The sequence below is a fragment of the Emydura macquarii genome, unplaced genomic scaffold (genome assembly GCF_026122565.2).
Source record: "Emydura macquarii macquarii isolate MOO-44397 ecotype Brisbane River unplaced genomic scaffold, CSIRO-AGI_Emac_v2 contig_3530, whole genome shotgun sequence".
Taxonomy (NCBI): Eukaryota; Metazoa; Chordata; order Testudines; family Chelidae; genus Emydura; species Emydura macquarii.
The window spans coordinates 8,364,176-8,390,200 of NW_027133667.1; the positions used below are offsets into that span (position 1 = coordinate 8,364,176).

The window sequence follows — 26,025 nt, forward strand, 5'->3', positions numbered from 1 at the left end:
TTCTTGCATTGAGCAGACAGAGCTGAGACATTCCTCTAGCCCCATGTGCATTTATGCTGGAAAGCTGGAGACAAGGGAAATCAAACAATTGGGAATGAGAGGATCCAAACAGGATGGAGTGCAAAGGGGGTTCTGAAAACAGTTTCAGATTCAGAGGCCCACATAATGGGTGTCCCTCAGTAGAAGCCCACATTTTAATCCAAACTAGCCCTCTGGATGGCAAGTGAACAGTTCATCTGCTGTCAACAATCTGTGGGATGTAGGGTGACCGTTCTGTTTACCACCTTGTTCTTAAGTTATTGCATAATAATGGAGTTCTACTCTATACGTAAGCTTGGAAGGATTCGGTTATCAGTAAATATTTTTTATTGTGTTTTTTACTGAGTATACACAAACTGACAAAGCATTTCCACCAATTTACAGATAGGCAAAGTAAGAGAAATGGCACTTGAGAGCTTTAGTTTGAGTTAAGGATATTTACTTTGAATGTTTTGATGAGATGTTGACAATTTTTTGTTTTAATGGTGTTAATAGAGCTTTAACTCTATGAATTTCAAAATCTGTCAGTAATCTGACCTCTCTAATTTCCTGCAACTGTGAATTTTAATTGATAAAAAAATAAAAAAGCTTTAAAAAACCATATCAAATTATTTTTGAAAATCCATATAGTCAGCAGAACTTGTTTTTATAGATTTTTTTTTTCATAAAGACCTTGAAGAATACAAACAGATAAATGACTTACATCTTGCATATATTTCCAAATACTGCATATATTAGGCTTTATTTCTTCTTCCCCTTAGTCTGTCAACTTCCCCAGAAACAGCTGTGTGTGAATTTTGTAACTAGCGTATGCAGCTGAAAGTTGCACTTACAGGATTTTTCTCCAGAGAGCAGTTTATAATATTTCTCCTTTTGCTTGGGTTGTTTCTCTCCTAGCTGAACTATGTGGTGTCCTGCAGTCCCCTATGACCTTCCTGAGTCCTGGCCCTGTGGTGAAAGTGGTATTCCATTCTCTTACCCTTGGTGTCTTTGGCATGGAGTACATGGTGTTCAGAGTCCAAGGTATGGTAAGGTGACACACCCACCACTGAAGAAAGTGAAATGGCTGGTAGAGAATGAGCTGAATCATTTGACCTCAAATTCCTACTCAACTATAAATATTCAGGAATCTGCTTGCTTCCAGAAGGCAGTGGGATAGATATAGAATAGGGGACTCTCTTCTGGAGAAACCAACCGAGTTCTTATTGAGCACCAAAATAGAGTTCTCATTTTACTGAGTCAGGCTACATGGCACATTAGAAAAACACAACACAAAGAAAGCTGGAATGACACAAAAATGGGCTTTGATATTTCTTTTTACAGAGAACTTAAACAACAAGCAGAAATGTCTTGGGTAATGGAAAATAATCACTATTGGTATCAAATTAGTTTATCGTCCAACTGTTTTTCTGGAGTAATTTTTAATTTTAAAATGAGCCATTTTAATTTTCAGCTTTCTCTAGATGGACTTTAACCTATGGTCAGAACACCTATAGAAACTTCTAGAAGCACCCATATGGTATTGTCTTTGCCATTGGTGGGAGTCTATTTAAAAGACCATAGCAAAGTGAATCTCAAATTTTACATCCAATCTCTTTCTAGGGCCAAAGATTGGAAAGGCAGTGAAAAACCCAAAGGATGTGAACCAAGAATTGTCACGCTGCAGAGATATCATCCGCACAGACCAGGAAGGGTTGATCCAGTCACCAGGGTATCCCCATGGCTATCCTAACACCACCAGGTGAGAGTGTGAGCTTCTCTTTAATCCCATTTCTTGGACCTCTTAAACGAGGTTCTGCAAAACTCTGGATACTCTGGGATGAAATAATGACGTTTCCACATTGGACTTCTGTTTTTCAAAAAGTGTGTAATGAAACAGAATAGGTTCCACAGAAGGCAATTGTGGAACCTGTCAGCTTCTCACATGGAGGCATGGTGATCATGTTGCTGTACCTTTTCTAACCATTAATGGCCATATTCTGGTGAAATCGTTCATCGTGTTGTCAGATGGAGTGCTGAAAGGGACTTTCTCTCCTCACCCCCCAGCCCCAGCATAGGATAACTCAGTTAGGGCACTCTTGATCTGTTTTTCCTCCTTTTATTCACAAACCTTTTTGTAAGGCTCCTTGAGTTCCTAGCACTTTCTTCTCCCAGCTTTTCCAGCTGAGAGAGTGGGGGTAGGGATGGCTGCTCAGTGAAGTGCTAGTTAGGCAGCAAGGAAGCCTCAGTGGCATTGGTCCATCTTGTTTCTTAACCAGTGTCCTTATTTTATGTATGTTCTCTTCCATAAATTGGCTGAGAGTTCATTTTAGAAATTATGAATCGTATACCAGAAATGGATTCAAACCAACATACCACCCTGGATTAGAATCTCCACTTTGGTGCCTGGGATTCACTTTGTTGTTTAAAACAGGCTCTAAAATTCTTTTCCTTTCCTCCATCCTGATTCTAGTAACAATCCCTTGGAAATGTGAACCCATTGTAGGGTGCACGTGACTGGGTGCTAATGAGTGTTCTGAATTTATTTTTCTTTGCTCTTGCCCTGCAGCTGCCATTGGCGAATTGTGGCCCCATTAAAATCCATCGTTCGTCTTGATTTCCTGGCTTTCTGGACTGAGAAGACTCTGTCTGATTGCCACGGGCAACTGATGGTGTATGAAGGATTTGGGCCAAGCAAGGAGTTGATAGGTGCAAGATTTGTTTGTGGGAGTGGAACAGGAAGAGGGAAAAATTTCAGTTTTCTTAGCATTGGGCAATTTGCCACTTGAAAAGAGGAATTCCAATTTTGTTTCTATTTTTACTGACTTTATGGGAGGGTCTACTGACTAGTTCATCATTTCCCTTTCTAGGAAACCCCCTTTCTATAGTTCTATTGTAGTGGAATGCATATTAGTGAAACCACCAATTTCATCTCTATTCCTGGATAAATTTGCTTTAGAGGCAGGTGTCAGTCACTAAATTGTTGGCCATTCAATCCACATTAGCATGTGGAGTGCTTCCTATGATGCTTCTCTCAACACTGCTATGCACAACAGGAAGCAAGTGACAATTGAACTGGAAATAAATTACAGCAGATACGATTATGGGACCCTTAAAATCTTCTCAAACAGTTCTGGCCTACAGGGTATTGAAGTGGTTCATTCTCCAATGAATGTGATGCCCTGTGATCTCCATTGGTCTCCACATAACATGTCTTGTATGAAAACCGTGAAACAACAAAATAACTTCCAAAGATACTGTTTCCTCCCTTCAGTATAACCCTGACAGTCCAAACAGTTAAATGGAAGGGTAACTAAAATCTCATTAGTGCCATAGAGCATCTGAACTGTGTGTGAGATTATAGGGTTGATTAATTTTCAGCCATCAGAGAAGTCTGTCTGAAGACATTATCTTTCCCAACTCAACCGCCACACCCTAGTGCCTTTCATGGTTACAGTAAATATGTTTTTACCTTTTGTGTGTGTGTTTGTTTTTTAGTCAATGTGCACTTTCTCTGTTGTGAGAGGGCACTCTTGGTTATAAGAGGAGTGTACAATAATAACCTTTTGGAATTCTGCTGTGTCTTAGTACTGGTCTATGCTATAAACTTGTCTGTATAACTGCGTCACTTGGGTGTGGAAAATCCACACCCCTGAGTGATGTAGTTGTACCAACCTAACCCCTAGAGTAGATAGCGCTATGGTGATGGGAGGGCTCCTCCCATTGACCTAGCTACTGCCTCTCAGGGAGGTGGAGCGCCCATGTTGATGGGAGATGCTCTCCCATTGGCATAGTGCTTAGTGAAGACACTATCTATCTCTGCATAACTGCACCAGTGCAGCTCCAGCTCTGAAAGTGTAGACAAACCCTTAGTCTGTTAATCAAAGTCGAATGAACTCAAGTGGCTCAACAGACTGAGGTTTCATTTCTCACTGATACATGAGGGATTTATACAGGTATAGTTCATGGCTTCATTTTTTTGAGGTGCTATATAACAGGTTTTGGTAAAATTGCATTGTGTCTCTCATGGTTACCTGCTCGACTCCTACTATCTGGCAGGTAACTTCTGTGGTGAAATTTCACTCCATCCTTTAAAGTCTGATGGTCCAGTGGTGACGCTGACCTTCACTTCCAGTGCTGAAGTGGCTACAAAAGGATTTGTTCTGACCTACTCTTTCCATGATATACAACTTGGTAAGTTGGTTACAGTTTTGATTTTGAGTGGGGGCAGAGTATAAAGGAAGGTGATGTAAGAGAAAGATACATAGCAGGAGAGTCTCATGACCATTTATTAAAAGCAAACAAAAACCTAAAGAAGACACTTGAAGATGTAAAGTGATACAATAAAAATATAGGCTCCCTAAACATATCTATCCCAGAGAAGATGACTGAGAGTCAGAAATCTGGCTCCAACCCAGTCTCTAGCTATTAACTAGGTATTCAAGCAAGGCATCAAACTGCTGCATCTTTTCCCCTCTGTGAAAATAAGGTCACTAATTAACAACCTAATGTATCTTCAAGTGACCCAATCCCCACACATTATGCTCTGCTCAAACGACTAACCTCTACCACCAAACCTCCTTATTGACTAATTTCATTCTTTTTCCCTTGTGCATTGAACTCCCTTCCTGAACTAGTATGTAAATTCAAAGCTTTTCTCCTTCAAACATCCCCCTCCCCCCAAGACCTACTTCTGCTGTACTTACAAGAAACCAGTTAACTAATACAGCAGTTAAGGTTAATTTTTAAAAATGATAAAAAATAAAAACATTTGGTTGGCTTGTTCACCCTTTACACCACCCATCACCTTTCTCTTGTATCCCCAGACTGGAAGCTCTTTGGGGCAGGGACTGTAATCTTTGTGAAGATAACACCTCCCACTCTGGGGGTGCTGCTGACACACTAGAAAGTAACTTTTGATACCCTTGGATCAAAGGCATCGTAGATGTGAAAGACATCTTCTGTTTTTTCACAAAAGCAAATCACTTTGTGTCCATATCAACTTAATCCATCAATTCTCCTCTCCCCCTCTCCCCCAAGTTATGTCACGTAACAAAATGCTCCGCTTTTTTGTAACAGGTATAGCAAATATAAATATTTTATACTCTCCATTCTGGTAAATGAGTTTATCCTTGTAAATGATAACTTTATCACATCTACATAATGTCTCTTTTTTTAATATTACATATGTGGCGATCATACAGATCTTACTGTAAATATAGGGAAAGCTACCTGTCCCAGTGTCGGCGTATGGTTCTTCGCTCCTAATCATTCAAGAGTTTGTACCCACCTGAGGCTTTCAGAGTCTCTAGTTTATTTGTAGGTGAGTTTAACCGTTCACAATAAGCATGGCAACTCTTTTCCATTTTAGATTCTGCATTAGGAAAATTGAAAGCTGCTGACAAAGGTAAGATCAGTTTTAGTTCTCTATGATGGCTGTGCGGGAAGGGGAAAAGCAAACTGTCACACCATAAATAGCTTTTCTGTCTTCTGCATTTTGGTTGGGGGAGGGGCTCTGCCATGGTGAACTTTTAAACCAGAATGTAGCCAATAATATAACCAGTTTAGTGCCTTAATGGTTGCCCTTCATTCGGTCTGGGTGCTGCTTCTATGGTTCTGTTCCTTTAATATCAGCCGCCTGCTGCTTTGTTTCTGTTCCTGCATTTGTGAGCTGCCACAATGGACCAGATAAGTGAATTGGCAGCTGAAACATAAAGGAACTCTTAGCCTCAACTCCTTCAGATTTTGAGGGGTGGGAAATGAAACCTATCTGTTTTTTCCCCCCCATGTGCTAGCATCCTAGAGTTCTAGCTAAATTGGCCAGGCTGTCATTTCATTTGTAACATATCTGGACGAAAACACACTTTTTTTAAAGCTTGAAAACGTGAAGCCTAGTGCAACATCCAGTTTTTCCAGACCCTTCCCCATGCCATTCCCAATAGTTGCAGTTCTCTCCCCGTCACTGCCTTTCCAAATGTGGACTATCAGACCCATGCTGCACCTTAATCTAAATGTGTGTGATGCCAAATTACTAATGGTGCAGAAACTGAAAGTGATGTACTTTCACAAACGAAATGTAGAAGCAAAGGGACTCTGGACTCTGCAGTAATTAAAGAATAAAATTTATTTTAAAAATAAGTAAATTCCAGCTGTGTCACCTGCTCTACTAAATAAAATACCAATGGATGTATGAATCCAATCTAATTAGAAATGTTACTCTTTTGCTAAATTGTACTGTAGTTGGCTCTCAGATAGCTTGGCCTTTTGGATCTTCCCAGTGGTCAACACGCTTCTCAATCTGTGGCCGCCTTTTCCTTTTCCTCCTCCTAGAATAGCTCTTCTATGTTAAAAGCACCTACTGAGGACACTATGCCGAGTAGTGTGGAGAACTACCTTTGCTGTGCAGATAGATCTTAGTGTCAAAAGGAGGTTTGCTCAAGCAGAAGCCAATAGAATTTAAGTTCCACTCTTAAGTCTGCTTCGCTTTTGTTTAGAAAATCATGGGGGATCAGGATTTTTCCAGAGCTGGGTGGAGGGGGGGAAATTGGATGGAACAGTTTTACTCCACACCCCACACTCCCAAAAAAGCAGATTCAGGTTGACTGAGACCTCTTGCATCTTGTGTAGAATTAAGTGAATTGCTTTAGCGGGGGGAAAAAAATTAACAAAATGCTTTGGGGTTTTTTTTCTTGACTATTTAAAATGACTTCATTTTGAATTTTAGCTCAATTTTATTTTTGAAATGCTAAACTCAAATTTAAAACATTTCCTTTCGGGTCTAACAATGCTTCCTTTAATGCAAAAGAAGAACCCACTCCCCACCCTCCCCCAGTTCTGCCAATAAAAAAAAAATCAGTTATTTGTACAGATCTAGCTTTTTTAGACTGTTTTTAATGGATGTTAGGGAAGAGATTCCTGTCAGGGCAAAATCTCAACTACTGAAACTCTCGTTCTTTTCTTTAAGGGTGTCCAGTCTTGGATCTAATTCCAGTTGGATCAGCTGAGATAACATCTCCCAATTACCCCAATACTTATCCCAACATGCTGAACTGCACCTGGACGGTTTATTCCACTTCAGGAAATAGGTTGAAAGCTGTGATCAAAGACTTTGTAACAGAGAATGCAAGAGACTGCTTATGGGACTCTTTGAGCATCTATGATGGACCAAATCCCCAATCAAGGCTGATGGGTAGGTTGATCTTTATCTCTCCTGCACTGTCTCCTCATACAGAAAGGGAAGTTGGCCAGCATACGATGTGTGGACCATCTGTCTGTCTATGTGGGAAACTTAAAAAAGGTGAGGGAGAGGGAAACCCTGAATTACTGGAGGTTTTCCAAAGTAATGAGACTGCTTCTGGCATAGTTCTACAGTGGGGATTAGGGTGGACTCTGGAGACTTCTGTCTAGAAATACTTGTGGGTGTAACCATAAGAGGGAGCCACTGTCTCATACTTTCTCTCTCTCTCTTTCCACCGCTCCTTTTCTCAATCTTGTGCCTCTTGTCACCTGATGCCCTATTCTATACACGCATCTGATCTAATGTGTAGTTCATGGACTGATAAGTTTTGAATAGTGACGGTAGTCTTATTGTTTCTGTATAAACAGAGTCAGATTGTTTAGAAATGTAAGAGTCTGTTCTTGAATATGGCTTTTTTTCTTCTTCTGGGTCTTTGACAGAGGACCCCTAAAGGCTGAAGCTGTTAGCTTGATGATTAAGGAAATACTGAGTATTATTACACACAACCCACTCAGACATATGGGGGACTTTGTCAAAGGTTTTCCTCAGATGATTTACAAATGAATGGACTAGGAAAACTGCCCAGAACACCTCACAACTGAATATTTTTGGGAGAAGAAAAATATTTTCACCGTCTTCAGGAAGGATCTTAAAATACTGCTGTATATAAAGTATTATCCCACAAACTGTAGCAATAGACTTAACCGGGAGCTCACAGTCACCAGGCAGGTCATTTAAGATCCTAGCAGCTGGCAAAAGAGCTATAACTAGACTCCTGCCCCAGGAGTCTTCATTGTTCATTAAAATGGTTTGATGGGTTTTATTTTCAAAAGCGTGGCTGCCCTAGAAATAAGTTGAGCACAATTTGACAGGCCAATCTCCTTTGTCACTGTGTAAGTGCTCACTTCTTTGTAATTTGCAGCTAGTTTATGTGGCCAAAAGAAGGCTCTGAGCCTGTTATCAAGCAGCAGCTACCTGACTCTGCGTTTCAGGACTGATAGGTCCGTGGGGAACAGAGGCTTTAAAATTCTGTTTGAAGAGGTGAATCGATGGCCAGCACAGAAGAGCAGGAGTGGAATAGAACTCGAAAGTAAATGTAAGTAATGCTATATAGGTCTTTCACCCATCCAGTCCAAATAGCCGCCTTGTGTCTAAATAGCAGTAGAGGTCTCAAGCAGGGGAAATTAGAAGTGCATCTCAGCAGACCTGTATGCATATCTCCTGAAGGAATGCATTCGAGGATGACTTGATGGACATTGTGGATTTGGTTGTTAATTGCACCACTCCGTTTTGTTGCTGGGTGTGGATTTTCATGCCTGTGCATAATTCCAGTCATGGGTGGGTCAAATAGCAATATTCTTATGAATTAATGGACAAGGGCAGAACACTGGATCCTAGCTTAGCAGTGGGAGAATGTGGCTAATATGACAAGCTAGACTGTTTTAGGTTGCTGACCTTCACACAAAGGCTTAACTGAAAGAATCATTATCTAGATGCTGTCTGCACCCACAGGAAACCAATAAACTCTTCCGTGTCTGCTTATTTCTCTGAGAGCCCATCCAACAGTTTTTACTAAAGGGTTGGGTCCTCTCTGATGCCTCTGGAAGCAGGCCAGAGGTGATTTTCACAAGGCTGTGGTTCCCAAAGGCCGGTTCCCTGTGCAGTGTTCCAAGATATCTTCCAGAGAGACCCAAAAAAGGCTCTGAGGCACCTTGTTCGTTACTGTACTTGATAACTTCCTGCACTAAGCTAGTTCTGCCAGTGAAAACAACTTTATGGAAAAGGAATTTTTCAATTGACTCTTTCCCTTCAATTTCTCACAGGTCCACCCACTAAGCTAATGGCTTCCGAGGAATGTAAATATTCATTTAAAATTTCAGCTATCTCTTCCCCTTCCTGCAGTAAACACGTGGTGGGAAATTAATGGTGTGGCAAGCAAATGATTCACACAGTTTTTCAGGCTATGACCTCTTATTTCCACCAGATGTACTTGGGGATCTTGGTATTCCTTCTGTTTGAGAACATGTCTGGTATTTCACTGCCTGGATTTTTATGCACATTAGCTTTGTCAAGCTATGACCAATAAAATATGGCTAACAAAATGAAACTAATTCCAGACACATGTGGCGTTCCAGTGGTGGATCCATTTCCAGTGGACAAGTCTGAGATGAATGCAAAAGCAGTCAGAGAAGAGCCAGGCAAGCCACGGGTGGTTGGTGGCAGCCCAGCACCTCAAATGTCCTGGCCCTGGCTGGTCAGTCTACAGTATGAGAATGAGCACTTCTGTGGAGGCTCTCTGATTGCTGAGAAGTGGGTCCTAACAGCTGGACACTGTAACTTCAGGTGGGCAGACTTTAACACTTAACACAATAGCACAGTGGAATGTGCTAGCCTGCAGACCTTAGCAGCCTCTAAATTATGTTGCTCCGTGACAAGCAAAACAACTTCACCACTTCTTGCTTCACAACTGTCCCAAAAGTGTATATTTATCTCCTCTTCCTCCTCCCTGCTGCTACAGCCCTTCTGAAAAGCCCCAGACACATTCCACTCCTCCTCAAAACGTACAATTGCCAGGGATCTTACATCAGGGCACTTGGTGGATATGGATGTTTAATTCATCTTGGGTACTGGGTGACCAGTGTAATCACACCCACTATCTGTGGAAAATATCTTCCTAAAATAACTTCTACTGACACTTATAGGTCCACACACAGGTTTGCTTCTACACACAGTAGAACCTCAGAGTTATGAATACCTCAGGAATGGCTGTTGTTCGTAATGCTGAAATGTTCATAATTCTGAACAAAACAGTTTCAAAAGCTTACAACTGAACATTTACAGTTTTGAAACTTTACTATGCAGAAGAAAAATGCTGCTTTCCCTCTTTATAGTAGTTTGTTTAACACAATACTGTACTGTTTTATGTTTGTGTTTGTGTTTGTGTTTGTGTTTGTGTTTGTGTTTGTGTTTGTGTTTGTGTTTGTGTTTGTGTTTGTGTTTGTGTTTTGTGTGTGTTTTTTGTGTGTGTGTTGTGGGGTTTTTTTGGTCTCTGCTGCTGCCAGAATGTGGTGTTTGGTTCCAAATGAGGTGTTTGGGTGACCGGTCAGTTTGTAACTCTGGGGTTCATAACTCTGAGGTTCTACTGTACCAATAGTATGGCTTACTTTACCAATGGCTAGCCTAGTGCGGTGCCTCTACCAGCCCAAGTCAGAGTACAAGTAGTGTTAATTATTAACTTGTAGTTATGCCTTAGTATCTTTTAACTATGCACTGTTGGTGAGATTATGGCAGTTGCACCAGAGTTTCATACAAAAGTGATGACTGAATTGTCTGCCGCTGCTTTGTAACAGAGAGACCTGCAGAATGATTCTTGAATTCTTGAATCCTGAATAGGTTTGGCACACTTGTATGGCCTGAATCTCTTAATGTCAAGGTAAACTTCAGCAAAACTAGAATCCTGTTCCTGCTATGATGATTAGTATCACTAAAAATGAGTTCTGTGAATATTTAAGTCACATGAGCAGTAGTGTAAACATTTTTGGAAACTGCAGGTTGAGCTGTCCATTTTAACATTATACTAACTTCTGATTGTTTTGGGTGGGATTTTCAAAAGAATCTGTGTGACTTAGTAGCATAAGGCCCACTGAAAACCAATCAGACTTGGGCTTTGAAGTCTCACAAGTGCTTTTCAGAATCTCATCATCTTAAGTAGAATTGTGCCAGTTTTGTATGTGGTGGTTTTGTTTTCTTAACTGACAATGTGTATTTTTTTCCTTGACCAGTGCTCAGACAGACAGGATAGTTCTGGGGAAAACTTATCTGTTGCCAAATATAAAAGGCAACAGTGCTGTCCAGGTGAAAGCTGTGCACACACACACTAACTTCAGTGGATTTCCTTCCAGCAATGATCTGACTCTCTTGGAACTGGAGAAACCTATCAAACTAGGTATTAGCTGGAGTCCAGTTTTTGTACTACAACTCTAACTGTGTTTAAGTCTGTAGTGCAGGATTAGCACTCTTCATTGAAAAGGTTCTGATCCAAGACATGATGTCTGATAAATATTTGTCATAATCTAACACAGTGGTGTCCCAATGGCTACTGAGGAGAACACAAATACCTGGATAAACTTTCTAGGGAGGCTGATCCAAAGCCCAGGGAATTCAGTGGAAAGATTCCTGTTGACTTCAAAGGGCTTTGCATCAGGTCCAGTCTGCAGTGACCTTAGGTAGCTGGTCCTATCTTTAGGATATCAGAGTACAAACAGGAGGACATAATCTCTCTGTTTTCCCCAACCCCATGTCTCCAATTGTTGTACCCATGGATGCTAAATTTAGAAGAACCAAGAGTACAAGGCCCCTACTTTTTCTCACTGCATAAAGATGTGTGTGTATAACTCTCTGGCATGGACAGGCTCATCTACCTCTTTGTTTGAAACAATATACTTTGCTTCAAACACAAAGTATTTTGTTCGACAGAACAAGTTAGCAGTGTCCAGAATTTAAAGGAACAGTGTTTCTTTATCATCCGCACCCTCTACCAAATATCATCTTAGCTGTGTACGTAGACAAAATATCCATCCATGGTTAAATTTAGATTAATTAATGAGTAGGCCTATTTAACATTTTTATTTTATTTTTGGAGCAATGGTACAGTTTGGTCAACATTTGTGGAATGGAAATGGTGCCCGCTAATACTGAACTTTGAGGGAGTGAACCCCAGACACCAGTGTATACCCTCTTTGTGTGCTGTTGCTAATGCAGACCAAGCACCTCTTTCCCTCAATCCATCCAACACTGTGCAATTAGGGGGACATCAGTAAAATGCTCCAATTGGTGAAGGTTTTTTGTGACTTGATTGCATGGCAGGATTAATTGTGCCTGACTTTAGGAGTGCGCACTTCCTTGAGTTCTGCAGGAAGCCTGACGGACACGAAGTCTCAAACTTGATTTCTCCATGTGTTTTGGATGTCTTCCTTCCTCCCTCCCACCCCTTCATGGGACAAAGTAAAGTGAATTCATACCTAGTCATCCTGTGGTATGGCCACTAGGAGGGCAGGGACTTAAATACTGTGAGAGAACCAGATTTCATGTAATTGTGACCCTTTAAAATGGTTTTCTCAGGCATTCAAACAGTCAGGGGGTGAGGGAGGATCTAAACAATACTAGAGTCCATGTGTTGCTCTGATTTGTTTCGTGGAGTACTGGGTTGTTTGGGTTTTGGGAGAAGTGGTGAGTAGGAGAAAGGGGGAGAAAAGGGGGTTATGAAAGCTGGAGATGGCTTAAATAAGAAAAGGGAAGCTATACCAGATATTGACATGATTATTCCCTTCTACCCAGGAGACTCTATATCAATAATATGCTTACCAGATCGAGATGAGGAGATAAACACTGATGCAAGATGCTTAACAGCAGGATGGGGAGCAACAGAATCAGGTAGTAAGTACATCTTTCTTTGTCTAATATGAAAGAAAACCAATGAAGTATAGAGCTTTGTGAGAGCTTAGTTGCTCGTTGCTGGCTGTACGTAGTTCACTTTTTGTTTCCAGTATTGTTCCAGATGTGTGACACATTTTCCAAACAGAAAGGAAGACACAATGCCTGTCCCAAAAAGCTCAGACTTCTATAAGATAAAACAAAAACATACGGTAGGGAAAGGGTAACAACCAACTTTAGTGTGCTGAGACAACTCTGATCTCCTTGATTCTTATCAATTGGTATGTTGGTTGTGTTAGATGATCTCCACTTGGGGGTGGAGGAGCTGGTTTTAGACCCCTAATTATTCTTGAATAATACAATAGGACCAGGAAATTTTGTTTAGGTTTTTTGGGTTTTTTACTGACTTTTTCCTGGCAAGCATTTATTAACACTCTCCCAGTGTCATATTGGCCCACTACATGAACGTGTAACTTCACTAAAGGAGAGTGGGGCTCTGTCCACCTTCAGCAGCTGGTCAGCATAGTGCTTGAACTTAGTCCAGGCTTTAGCTCAGTGAACCTCAGCCATGGTTTTCTCTCTGAGTTCGGGGTTCAAACCCTGCTGATGACACAGGTGCAGTGAATTACACCTGCCTGTGTGAGGTGGATTCTCATTTTCTGAAGATTAACATGGAAACTCATTCCATGCAATGTGTTGAAAGTGCACATGAAATGAGGCAAAGCTCTTAAAATTATATGCCAAGGGAAATCCTCTCTGCAATACTAATCCCTAAATTGTGTAGTGTTGAGAGAGGTGCCTTGAATGGCTGAAGAGGTTAAAAGATAACTGATGTGGTATACTTCTTAAATATGTAACCTTTTGTCGTCCTACCTCAAGTGCATGTCTCTATGCATTACTTTTATTTTTATCTAGAGGATGAATACTCCATCAGGCTGCAGCAGACAAATATACCTCTCCTCTCCAATGAGGCCTGCATGAGCTACTGGGGGCAGGATATTAAAAATACCAACATTTGTGGTGGAGCTGCCGGGGCGACTGCTTGCTCGGTATGTACCAGGGGAAGCGGGGAATAGGAATCTTTCTTTCAAGTCTATGACTGGTGTCAAAAATGGAGCTGTACGCAATGGGCTCTTAAGCACTGCAGTACTACCACTAATACATCACTAAAGTCAGAGTTTGAAACAGAACCCTTGTATCTCAGCTGATCTAAATATTTGTAAGCTGATTAAAGAACTCTTTTGACTCTTAAGTAACTTTTCCCCCCCTTCTTGCAGGGAGATTCTGGAGGGCCACTGATATGCGTGATAAATGGGCAGTACAGGCTGATTGGCGTTGTAAGCTGGGGTAGTGACAATTGCCATCCAGAGTCACCAACGATTTATACCAGAATTTCTGCCTACAGGGACTGGATTTCCTCAGTCACTAATGGAGAAGTGTGATTTGCTGAACTGAACTCTTAGTTATTCCTTTTTAAATGGGGAGGAACATATGAAATGTACATGGCAAAAACAAACAATAAATATGGCAGTATTTGTCACGTATCCTGATTCTTTCCACTTCTTAAAAGTGACTGTGCTAGAGCGCCGTCTCAGCTGTTTTCTTCTAATGGCAATTCGAACACTTTTGCAACTCTAGCATGAAAAATGTATCTCCCAATAGGTGTATGGACATGTAAGGAGAGAGGTGCATTCATGGGTAGGGTTGCTGTTAGTAGGGCCAAATTCTCTGCTGGTCTAAATTAGTGCAGCTCTATTGAAGTCAATAGAGCTGAATTAAGTTACCAACAAAATGTTTGTTTATAAATGTATATATGTTTAACTTGGCAATGCTCAGCCACTGTTCCCCTGACCACCCCAAGAACTCTGAGATCCACTATTCCCAAAAGAACAGTACAGGCCAGCTTGTTAGATTCAACTCAGGATCACCACTGTACTTAACACACTGCACTTAGTCTTTTCTCCCTCACTTTATGTATAAATAACAGTTTATTATCAAAGAACAGACATTGAAGCAATAGAGAATGAAAATATTGGAAAACAAGAGTTATGTATAAAACAAAATCCTAACCTGCTTTCTAGAGCCTAAACTTGACTAACAAGGCATTCCCTATCTCCTCCAGGATAGCTTACCTCAAGTCCTTTTTCCCAGCATTCTCAGCCAACCTGGTTGAAATCTCTTTTTTCATAAGACCAAGCCCTGCGGGTGGCTTGTCCTCACAGACTGAAGTTATACCTGGAGGTTCATCTGGACCCCAGCTATAGTTTCAAGAGTTCTCTTTAGGAGTCAGACAGTGGATAACTCCTACTGTTTCTGTGTTTCCTCCAGCCCCCCCAGTCTCTTGATTAGCATTTTGCTCAGACTGTAAATTGGCATCCATTGTGGACCATACACTGCAGCCAATTTATCCATGTAACCTGGGGGTCACCAATTTTATCTAGATAATTGAGAGGACAGGAGCCATTCAACAATGGGGGGGCCTCCCAAGCAGCTGGGGGCAGAGCTGGCCCTAAATCAAATGGCACTCCGGGTGAGGAGTGTCTTTGGCATTCCCCCCCAATTGTCAAACTTTTGAAGACCTTATTTATTACTGCATTTGTAGCTCATTTCACAACTTACACTTTTCCAGTCTTAAAACACAAGTACACTTTCACAATTCCACAATAAAACAAGGTTCACAATAGTGCAGTTGGGCTCTCACTTCACTTCAGTTGGGTCTTATATCTCCCTGAGTGACTGGTGATGCCCTGTCCCTTATATACTTGTGTGGGCATGGCTGACAAGGTTCTAGGAGGTTCACGGAAAATGTAATTCTCAAAGTCTGGAATGTTCCACGAGAGTCTACGAAGGTCCAGAACATTCTAGGAGGCTAGTGAAAAATGAATCCACATATGGAATACTTAGAATGGTTGAAGTAAAATATTTCATTTTTTCCTTTTGTTAGTATCAAAAATAGCACCCTGAGCCTGATGCACCATGAGCCCAGTGCCTGGGTCACGTGCACCTGAATCCAGCCCTGGCTGGGGGCAGCTCCTCTTCCTCCTCCCAGTCTTGGCCGGCGGGTCTCTGCTTTGCCCTGCTCATTCATTCCCATGACACTAGGGCTGCAGAGGGCTCCTAGGGCCGCTGCAGTGCTAGTGGCACCTGATGCCTGTGGGCCCAAGGTGCAGGAAAGGCTGCAGTCCTGGTGGGGCAGAGCAGAGACCTTGCCAGGGCTCTCTGCTTTGCCCCACGCCTTGCACCTGCAGGGGTCTCGTGTCACCAGCCCTGAAGCAGAGCAGGGAGCTCTCTGCAGCCCCGCTCTCACCCCTGGGACAGAGGGGATGCAGAGAGCTCCCAGTGCTTCCACAGGAGCTGTTCAGCAGCAGGGTGCCCTCCTCTGCCACGGGAGTCCTGCTTCTGTGGGGGAAATGGGGTCTCTGCTCCATAATCTGAGCCTCTGCATTATCCGAATCCCTTTAGTCTTTCCCACACCTTCCAGGAGTATGTGGATCACCTTTTGGTCACCAGCCTTAACTCTGATCTATAGAATGTAATTGTTAGGATAGATACATAACTTTTCATATTTTCTGTACATACATCTTGCAATGATTCTGATGACCAGTGTGACACAGGCTTTTATTAGAGACCTCACATGACATTCTTTGGCAAACTAGTATATAGATATCATCCGATCCAGGGCATTCCTATAACCATAACATATCTCTGTGCCCTCTGCCAACTGGCGTCAAGTGATCCTTGGGTCACAGTCTTCAGCAGTATAAATACTGTAGCATGCATCTCACTTATAATCCGGCATTATTTCCCAATATGTTTAGACTTGTTATCTCAATTTTAACGTGTGACGTTTTAAAATATTTTGAGATGCCAAACAAGCGATTTTTTTTTTAAATTGCAACTCAGAAAAACTGATAGAGGAGGGACACCCATCAACAGCCTATACTTACAGAGGCAGCTACACGTGAAGTAAGGAAAATTGTTCCTTTTAATTTAAGCATAGTTATTTATGTTGATGTATTTTCTGATGGTTTTGAAGTTTAAAAAAAAAAAGTTCTTAATGTAGCAAAGAAACATTTCCTTCTTTCAGCAAAGTAAACTACAAAACTTGTATTCCTGGCTATGTAGCCTGTAAGCCTACCATAGTTTTCATATATAAATGAATGTTGGTTTTAGAACCTGCTATTACAGGTACTGATGAGCTATGGCTGGAGTGTAAATCCAGCATTAACTAGGATGGAGCGACCAACCCACCCTATACGCCTTCTAGGGGTTTATGTCACACCCAATGACTGCAATTTAAGTTGACATACCTGAGCTAGCTAATCTAGTTACCTCAGCTCCTAGAGCATTGAAGACATGGTAACATGCACTTCAGCATCGGCTATTCACACAGATGATTACCTGGGATTCCTGGTGGCTTTGTAGAGCTCATCTTGAAGCACACTCTATTGGAGCTTCACTGGGCCTGGACCAAACTGGCTAGGTTAAAGCTATGTTAGGTCATTTCAAGTTAGTCACACCCTGTGGCTGCTGTGTAAACATATCCTTAACTATAGGTGCATTAGTATTAGATCACAGCTGTGGCGATAAAACGGGGGCCAAGTGTTGAAACCAATTACTTTAATCTAGTAGAAGTAAAAGGGGAGATAATGAAGAAACATCTTGACCAGCCATTACAGGATAAAGGTGCCAAGAAAAGGAAGGAAAAGCACGGCCAGGGAAGCTGGTGATCATGTCCTGTCCCTTCCCAGTCACTCATTATTATTCATGTGAAGATGATGTAAATGAAAATGTTGCAGAAGGTGAACCTCCTCAGTCCAATGAGGAACTGGAATGCAAGTCAGAATGTGGTGAACCTGCTGCTGCTCCTGGTCTTGTCACCCAGGAACTCCCACTTTAGTTGCTATGGTGGGTGGTGCAGACTCCTCTGGCAGCTGGGGGGAATCAGCTGTCACAAGTATACCGGTGTATGAGGTGCCGCTCTATGGCTGCTTTTTAACCTTTAAAGGTGGGAGGTGATGGGTGGATCTGCTCCATTTACCAGGGAGTCTAGTGTCCTCTCATAAACACCTTATAGTGGGGAGGAAAGGACCCAGGGTGACTAAGAAAGAATTACTTTGGCAGGAAAGGATCTGTGAAGGAAAAGGAGCCTGAGGTCTCTAAATACAAGCTTCGCCAAGGAGTCAATAAAAGACAGCAGCTCGCACTCCTGTTTGCACAAAATTTTCAAGTGTAAGAGACCCAGTGATGATCACTTGCATTGGAAGGGAGGCGAGTTAATTTTTCTTTCACTGTGGCATAGACCTGCCCTTGGATCCATAATCCCATGACTTTAAATAAAGTCCTTCTGAATGTTTTCACTAGCTATGACATAGCCAGCTCTGCTTGGCCAGTACTGAGCTCAGACACCTTCTTGGCTGCTACCAGTAGCTGAAGTTTGAGGACATGAGACTCCCAGGGTTGAGAGAAACTTCTTAGAAAAACCTCTCCCCGGGAAGAACTCATTCTTCCCTCCCCAGCCCCAGAAGGAGCTCACTCTTCCCCTGCCACCATGTCTCCAGGGCTGGAGGAGTTCTGCACCCTAGGCAATTACTGGTTGGTGGGCCATGTCCCCACTTGCCCCCCCTGCCCCGTTGCATGCCCATCCAGGACCTGTTCCGTTTAATGTTCCAGGTGGCTTCCTGTGAGTGTGTAGCTACCACTTATTTATATTATAAGGCAAAGGCCTTACAGGAAAGAGTTCTTTTTTTTAAGACTCAAAATACTACATAGACCGAAAAATAACAGATCAATATGTTTCTTTTAAACAAGTTATGTGGAAAATACATTATTCTTTCTTACTAGCCAGGACCTGAGTTCAGGACTCTAGACTTTACAATAGCTGATGACATTACAGCTAAGGAAGGGTAAGGAACAGTAGCTACACAAGTGATCAGAGCTGTTGAGCCCCCCACCCCTTTCATTGAATTCAGTGGATGTAAAATCTTACCATGGTGTAAGAGGAGAGAATTCTGACTTTCACTCAAAATGCACTTTTGAAAACTGGAACTGCTTATTAATTGACTGGTCACTATATTCTCATTTAATGGGACAAAGGTTTTGTGGTATATTTTACCAGTTTCTGAACTCTGTGCCCAAATTCTATTTTATAGGTTGTTCACACCTCTATCGCCTCACTTTTCATAGCATTCTCTTGAGTTTTAATTCGATCTTGGGACTGTTTCAAATCATTCCAAATGGGTGAGCAATTTTGCTGAAAATGAAGTATAAATACGGATGTGGTGTTTCTCAGATACAACTCTTGGTTTGTTAGCTTCATTCAAAAGAGAAGTTGCACAGAGAATAGCCTTTAGTTCAGCCCTGAACTTGGCAAGTGTCTCTTAAAAATATTTAACATGGCTAGGAAGAGAGGAAGTGTGTGTGTGTGTGTGTGTGTGTGTGTGTGTGTACGTACACACATGCAAGGTCTATTCTGTATTTTAAATATGCTCTAATGGCTCATTTAGAGTTTTAAATAAGCTACACATATATGAACACTCTGTCCTCCAACTCCTATGCCCCATACGATTGCTTTTAGTGCTGGCTCTGGTCCTGGTATGTAATCCAAGATTCAAGGGGAGGATAGTGGTAGGCATTGCAGGTAATGAAGAGGCATGTAGGCTGTGGTTTGTGCTTATAGAATTCTATCCTGGTCTGTGACACAGCCAGTCCACACCTGGAAAAGGAGGACCGGATCTTGTGTGAATGTTTTATGATTGTCTCTGCTCTAGACAGAAAGAAGCCTAATATGGATCCTTCTACCACTTGCTGGTGGCTGGTGTCTAGGACTGGAACCTGACTGGTGACTTTGTTCCTTGTGAGCTGCTGTTTATCGGAAAGACTGCCTTCCCGGTGCTGGTGAACCCTCAGGGCAGGTCCTGATTGCCTCCTGTCAGCATGGATGAGCCGGTAGTGATGGTAGCTCATGAGGGATATCTGGGGAAGCCCAAGATGGCTCCGTTTCTTCAAAATGCTGTCAGCTGGCTCCGTATCTCCCCATGAGCAATGATGGGTGTCCACAACAACTTGAGATCTCTCCTGGAGATTCTCTGTAGGTCTGGCCCTGCTCTCGGGTTACTTCCTCCCTCGGGGTTTGTGTAGACGCCTGTGATGATACACAGATGAGGGATCTGATCCAGTATTTGAAGAAAGGTGGGGCTTGCTCATGAAGGGTCAGGCTCGGCATTGGTTCTATGAGCACAGCCCAGGGAAAGAGTTATTTGATTTCTATGTGGCTGGCCTGTACTTCACAGCCACATATGGTGTGAAGGGGAACTTCAACATCTCAGGAACGGTGCCAGTGACTCCTTTAATCACTCCATGAGTTTCAGAACCATTCTACACATGTTTAAGTGAAAAGTACTGTAAAATATTATGTAGTCTCTACATAGTTAAGGTGGCAATCTGCTTCCATTATAAAAACCTCTTTTAACATCCCTATAACTTCAATAGGGAAGATCTATTTGGCCTGAAACATACTTCACACGCTCTGAAGGCAAAATAAAATACAAGGATTCCAGTTTGAAGGATATTGGCGAAACTTTTTTTTTAATTACAAGTCATAAAAAATTACCTTGTTTTGAGTTTACTTTTCACCTCTAGCTCAAAAATAGCTTGTTAGTGCTATATTTGTGTTAGTCCTATCTTTATTTTATGTCCTAGGGCTATATTTGGGGGAGGGAAATACATTGCAATTACACAAAGTTGTACATTTTTGATGGGCTGATATAGGGTCCAGTCCTGCTCCCACTGATTTTTGCTGTTTACTGCAATGACAGTAAGATTGGTCACCATGAGCTTTATTTTCAGAGGACTTCTGAAAAATAGGTTGAAGGGGTGTATGTGGGGGGGTTGGCGGGGGGGAGAGCAGGTTAAGTAGTTGCATCTTACAGCACATAAGGAATCTTCCACAGCTGACAGCTAATATAGATCTTCCTTTAGCACAAGTGGTAGAAGCATTTTGTTTCTTGTAGCAGTAGGACCAAGGTTTGAGTTCAGGCTCTGTGTGGTTTATTAACTGACACATGAGAGTCTCTCAATAGCCAAGCTTCTGACTGAGGTCCCATTCCATGGCTGATATCTATCCCTAGTGTAACTGAGGCCAAGAAGATCCATGAGTTTGTGGCAGAGGGAGGGGGCCCTACTGATCGGAGGTCAGGCTTGGTGGTGGGCTTACCAAAATAGTGACCAGAACGCTATCGCTGTGTATCCTGGCAACAAAATCCTCAACCGGTTTGGGATCAGCATCTTGGGGAAATACATGCAGGAAGATAAATACCCAGTATTATGACCGGACGAGGAATGTTACCACTTCCGCAGGGTGCTCTCTCAATTCCAGCAGCACCTAGCCAAGAAAGGAAATCCAGCCCCCGCTGAAGGGCTGGGTCCAGAAACTGGGGCAGGACTGCATGGAATTCCTCCGAATCCCAGTCAGTGACACCCTTATATATTCCTCACTCCACCGTATCCTGTACAAGATATGGGATCCCACCTGTGTGCAAGGAATGCCCAGTCCAGAATAGCTCCAAGGAGGGCAGTGCTCCTGTGTTTAGCTACAGAGCTGTTGCAAGTCATGCCAGACTATGCTAGGCTAGCAGTCTGAACTCCCCACTGTCCTTCCTATCACCGTGGAAGTCAATGGCACAAACATAGGTGAAAGAAGTCGTCTGTTCACTACCACTTCACGGGGTATCATCTGAAGAACATGCAAAAGAATAGCATTGCTTTCCATAAGCCTGATGAGACCACACCTAGGATATTGCTTGGTGTTCATAGAATAATAAGTTATAAGTCACTCTAATGCCCTGGGACTTACATGACTATAACTATTCTGCATATGACATTCCAGTCAGTTAGTTACCCCTGTGCAGTCTCCCAGGATAGGGAATGAGGAGGCAAAAGTGTCACCAAGGGACTAATTTGGCTCTCAGGATCTTTATTACTGGGGGTGAGGCCCGTGGTGAGAAGGTCAGAGGCTCTCAGAGGTCAAGAGGAGATTGTGGGGCTGTGAGATCTCGCTACGTTTAAAGATATACACAGGGCCTATTTTTTAGAGCGCCATTTTTCAAAGTAGAGAAACACACTTTGAAACAACAGTCTGGTAGAAAAAACATGCAGGCACTTTCCTTTTAACTTTTCTCTGTCTCAGTCACATTCTTGATGTACTGATATGACGACTGAGCTAGTTTCTCTAAAAATACACTGAGAAAGAAAGGGCCAAAAAAGTCAGAGGAAAAGCTCAATAGTCAAAGATGTTAGGAAATCAGTGCATCTGGGATCAGGCGGGCCTTGTGGTTATTGCACAAGGCAGGGAGTCAGGGCAGAGTCCTGGCTTTCCTCAGCTTTGCTGCAGACGTTCTGTGAGTTCTGAGGCAAATTACTTAATTTATGGGTGGCTTGGATTTTCTTATCTTTAAAATGAAGATAGGAAAATATTATCTCCCAGGGCCCAGGGTGCTGTGAGGATTATTTCATTGCTGGCTACAAGATGTGATAAGATACATGGATGGAAGTTGCTAGGGAAGAGTAAATGGTGGTTTTTAAATTTCTTAGCACAGGGCATACTGGAGATAATAGAATGTCATAATCCATGTGTTTTGGGGGTCTGTTTGTTTTTTTGTTTGTTTTTAACCCCTCTTCTTTGAGGCTACATTAAAGCAGACTCTAGGGCACAGAGACAGAACAGTGAGATCTAGACTGATTCCTTATGCTTCCAGGTACAGACTGGGTGCCACTCAGATGATCTCAGAGAAGCAGAGGAGCTAAGACGTGCTCCTGGGGTGACATGCAAGCACTGCATTGAAGATCAGGAGATGTCTATCTCCTCTTTCTGCGGTGCCCTCATTTATATCGTAGTGCCAGAGGAAGCCAGTTGGGTAACGTGCCTATCACTGTGAAAGGGGCTATGCAGGCTCCTTTCTTCCGGCTTGATAAGTAGACTGATAAATGCACTGCACCGCTTTCTTTAGCCACTGTTGCTACAGCTCCTGATTTTTGAAGACAAACAAAAGCATACCTCTAAGTATCCATAACTCAACTTGGAACAGTTCTCAGTCAGCTGTTCAATACTTGCAAGCGCTTTTTTTCTCATCTTTCACCCTCTGCTGCCACCAAGTGGCTGTATCATGTTGTTCATTTATATTCATTTCGAGGAAGGATACTCTCCTTTTTCTTCCTAGTCCTTTGTGTGTTACTTTCAGCCTTGTTCTTTGTCAGTCAGAATGTATATTTTTGGCCCATTGCCCTTAGTTTTTGTTAGCCTAGCAGTTGTTCTAAAAGAATTCATGAAGCAAAAACCTTAGCCTTGAGTATTTAGACAAAGGGTGCAAGGACTATATAACAACAGTATTGTTAAATTTTCCTTCAGAGTAAATTGCTAGAGGTGTCCTCTACAGGAGGGGAAGAGGATTTACCATTTTCCCTCCCCTGAAGTCATGACTATAATTCCCTTCCCACTTCACTGTTGCTGTTGTCTTTACATAGAAGATGTTCAAATACAGAAATGAGCACCAGGCTAAAATCCTAAAACAGATCTTCATGTTTTCTTTGCTTTTTTGACTTGCATGGAAGACCTAAGCAGTGGTTTTTACTGAGCTGTCTACAGTGACAGACAGGTCTTTTTTTTTTTTCTCAGTGGCCACAACCAATTTAAAACCCATCAAAACGATTACAATTTTCATAGTATTTTGCATAGGATATATGAATTGAAGAACATAAATGAATCCATGGGGGGGATGTGCAATATAGACATGTTGATATTGCTCTAGGAGATCTTACTTTTGAAGTTCCTGATTTAGAATTCAGCTATACCTTTTTTGGTTTGTTCGAAGTGATGTACTGTGCTGTAGATGTTTGCATTTGATCTAGTTGCCACATTGCTAGAGGAGAGACCTCTAATCACCGGTGACTGACCAGCATCTGTCACTATCCTGCTCTATGGGGGGAACTAGCTACCAAGAACCTCATCTTGACCATGCCTCCTGACAGCATTTGCCATAGAGAGAATCCAGAGCCTTTGCTGACCTTCTGGGAGCAGATAATGGCAACTGTAACTAAGCTGGCTCCAGCACCGCAAAAGTTTCCTCAGCCAGAAAGGATCGTAGCAGATGTTCAGATCTCATTTGGTGAGTATATCCTATTGTCATAAAAGGCTACTGAGTAGTGCAAACAACTGAGTTGGAGGCTAGGAGCCAGGACCTCTTACATTCCAGTCTTCCACTATGTAGGTTTGGGGCAAGTCATTCAAACTCTATATGAATCCTAAGGTTCCTGTGGGCTTCCTCTGGTTGTTCTTCCGACTAAAAGACAAGGCCAGTAGAATTTGTCATTGTTGCTCATTCTCATAGACACTATGTAAATCAGGTTTGTTTCTAGAGTGCATCTCCCACCCACCCGAGCACTTAGGGAGCTGGGTATAATATGGCCGTTATAGCAGGAATAAGGGGGAGAGGAGAGAGAACATATAGGGGAAATCAAGACAGTATCTTAGATGTCTCTATACTAATGTGAGAAGTATGGGGAATAAGCAGGAAGAACTTGAAATGCTGGTTAACAAACACACCTCTGACATAGTTGGCATCACAGATACACATGACTGGAATATTGGAATAGAAGGGTACAGCATGCTCCGGAAGGACAGGCAGGGAAAAAAGGGAGGAGGTGTTGCCTTATATATTAAAAATGTATTGGACTAAGGCTGAGATGGAAATAGGATATAGAATTGTTGAAAGTCTTTGGATAAGAATAAGAGGCGTAAAAAACAAGGGTGATGTCATGGTAAGGGTCTACTATAGATGATGCTTTTTTTAAACAACTAACAAAATAATCCAAAGCAAAGGACTTGGTGGTGATGGGAGACTTCGACGACTCAGACATCTGTTGGGAAAATAACATGGCAGGGCACAGATTATCCAACAACTTCTTGGAATGTATTGGAGACAATTTTTTATTTGAGGGTTGAAAAAGCTACTAGGAGAGAGGCTGTTCTAGATTTGATTTTGACAAATATGGGGAAACTGGTTGAGAATTTGAAAGTGGAAGGCAGCTTGGTTGAAAGTGATCATGAAAGGGTAGAGTTCATGATCCTAAGGAAAGGTAGGAGGAAAAACAGCACAATAAAGATAATGGATTTCAAGAAGGCAGATTTCAGCAAATTTATGGAGTTGGTAGGTAAAATCCTATGAGAAGCAAGTCTATGGGGAAAAACGGTTCAAGAGAGTTGGTAGTTTTTCAAAGAAACATTATTAAGGTCATGAGCACACTAGCCCACTGTGTAGGAAAGATAGGAAGTATGTCAAGAGACCACCCTGGCTTAACCAGGAAATCTTCAATGATCTGAAACTTGAATCCTACAAAAAGTGGAAACTTGGTCAAATTACAAAGGATGAATATAAACACATACCACAAGTATGTAGGGACAAAATTAGAAAGGCCAAGACACAAAACGAGATTAAACTAGCTAGAGATATAAAGGGTAACAAGAAAGCATTCTAGAAATACATTAGAAACAAGAGGAAGACCAAGAACAGGGTAGGCCCATTACTCAATGAAAGGGGGAAAAACAATTACAGAAAATGTAGAAGTGGCAGAAGTACTAAATGACTTTTGTTTGTTTTCACCAAAAAGGTTAATAGCGATTGGATGTCTAACATAGTGAATGCCAGTGAAAATGAGGTAGGATCAGAGGCTAAAATAGTGAAAGACCAAGTTAAAAATTCCTTACACAAGTTAGATGTCTTCAAGTCACCAGGTCCTGATGAAATACATCCTAGAATACTCAAGAAGCTGACTGAGGAGATAGCTGAGCCATTGGTTTGAAAAGTCATGTAAGACGGGAGAGATTCCAGAGGACTGGTAAAGGGGCAAATATAGTACCCATCTATAAAAAATGGACAACCCGGGGAAGTACAGACCAGTCAGCTTAATTTCAGTACCCGGAAAGATTAATGGAGCAAATAATTAAGCAATCAATTTGAAAACACCTAGAAGATAAGAAGTTAACTAACAGTCGGCATGGATTTGTTAAAAACAAATCGTGTCAAATCAACCTGATTGTTACCCTGTCAAAGAAAGCTAACCTGTGGATAGGGGGCAAGCAGTAGATGTGGTATATCTTGACTTTAGTAAAGCTTTTGATACTTTCTTGCATGACCTTCTCATAAATAAACTAGGGAAGTACAACCTAGATGGAGCTACCATAAGGTGGGGGCATAATTGGTTAGAAATGGTTCACAGTCAAGCTGGAAGGGCATCTTGAGTGGGGTCCCTCAGGGATCAGTTCTGGGTCCAGTTCTGTTCAA

General features: G+C 42.0%; 1 protein-coding gene and 1 pseudogene across 1 annotated transcript in view; both read left to right on the forward strand.

The window, feature by feature from the left end:
• Positions 1-14,232, forward strand: part of OVCH1 (ovochymase 1) — a 48,229-nt gene extending 33,997 nt beyond the window's left edge. The window contains exons 23-35 of the mRNA XM_067536275.1: positions 937-1,062; positions 1,642-1,780; positions 2,588-2,727; positions 4,078-4,212; positions 5,390-5,425; positions 6,983-7,207; positions 8,178-8,351; positions 9,079-9,111; positions 9,373-9,598; positions 11,038-11,201; positions 12,593-12,691; positions 13,604-13,737; positions 13,966-14,232. Of these exons, the coding sequence (XP_067392376.1) occupies positions 937-1,062; positions 1,642-1,780; positions 2,588-2,727; positions 4,078-4,212; positions 5,390-5,425; positions 6,983-7,207; positions 8,178-8,351; positions 9,079-9,111; positions 9,373-9,598; positions 11,038-11,201; positions 12,593-12,691; positions 13,604-13,737; positions 13,966-14,130 (1,796 nt within the window). The 3' untranslated portion in view covers positions 14,131-14,232. The remainder of the gene's footprint in view (positions 1-936; positions 1,063-1,641; positions 1,781-2,587; positions 2,728-4,077; positions 4,213-5,389; positions 5,426-6,982; positions 7,208-8,177; positions 8,352-9,078; positions 9,112-9,372; positions 9,599-11,037; positions 11,202-12,592; positions 12,692-13,603; positions 13,738-13,965) is intronic.
• A 3,188-nt stretch (positions 14,233-17,420) lies between these two features.
• On the forward strand, positions 17,421-21,426 carry LOC137145399 (TRPM8 channel-associated factor homolog; annotated as a pseudogene).
• The last annotated feature ends 4,599 nt before the right edge of the window (positions 21,427-26,025 follow it).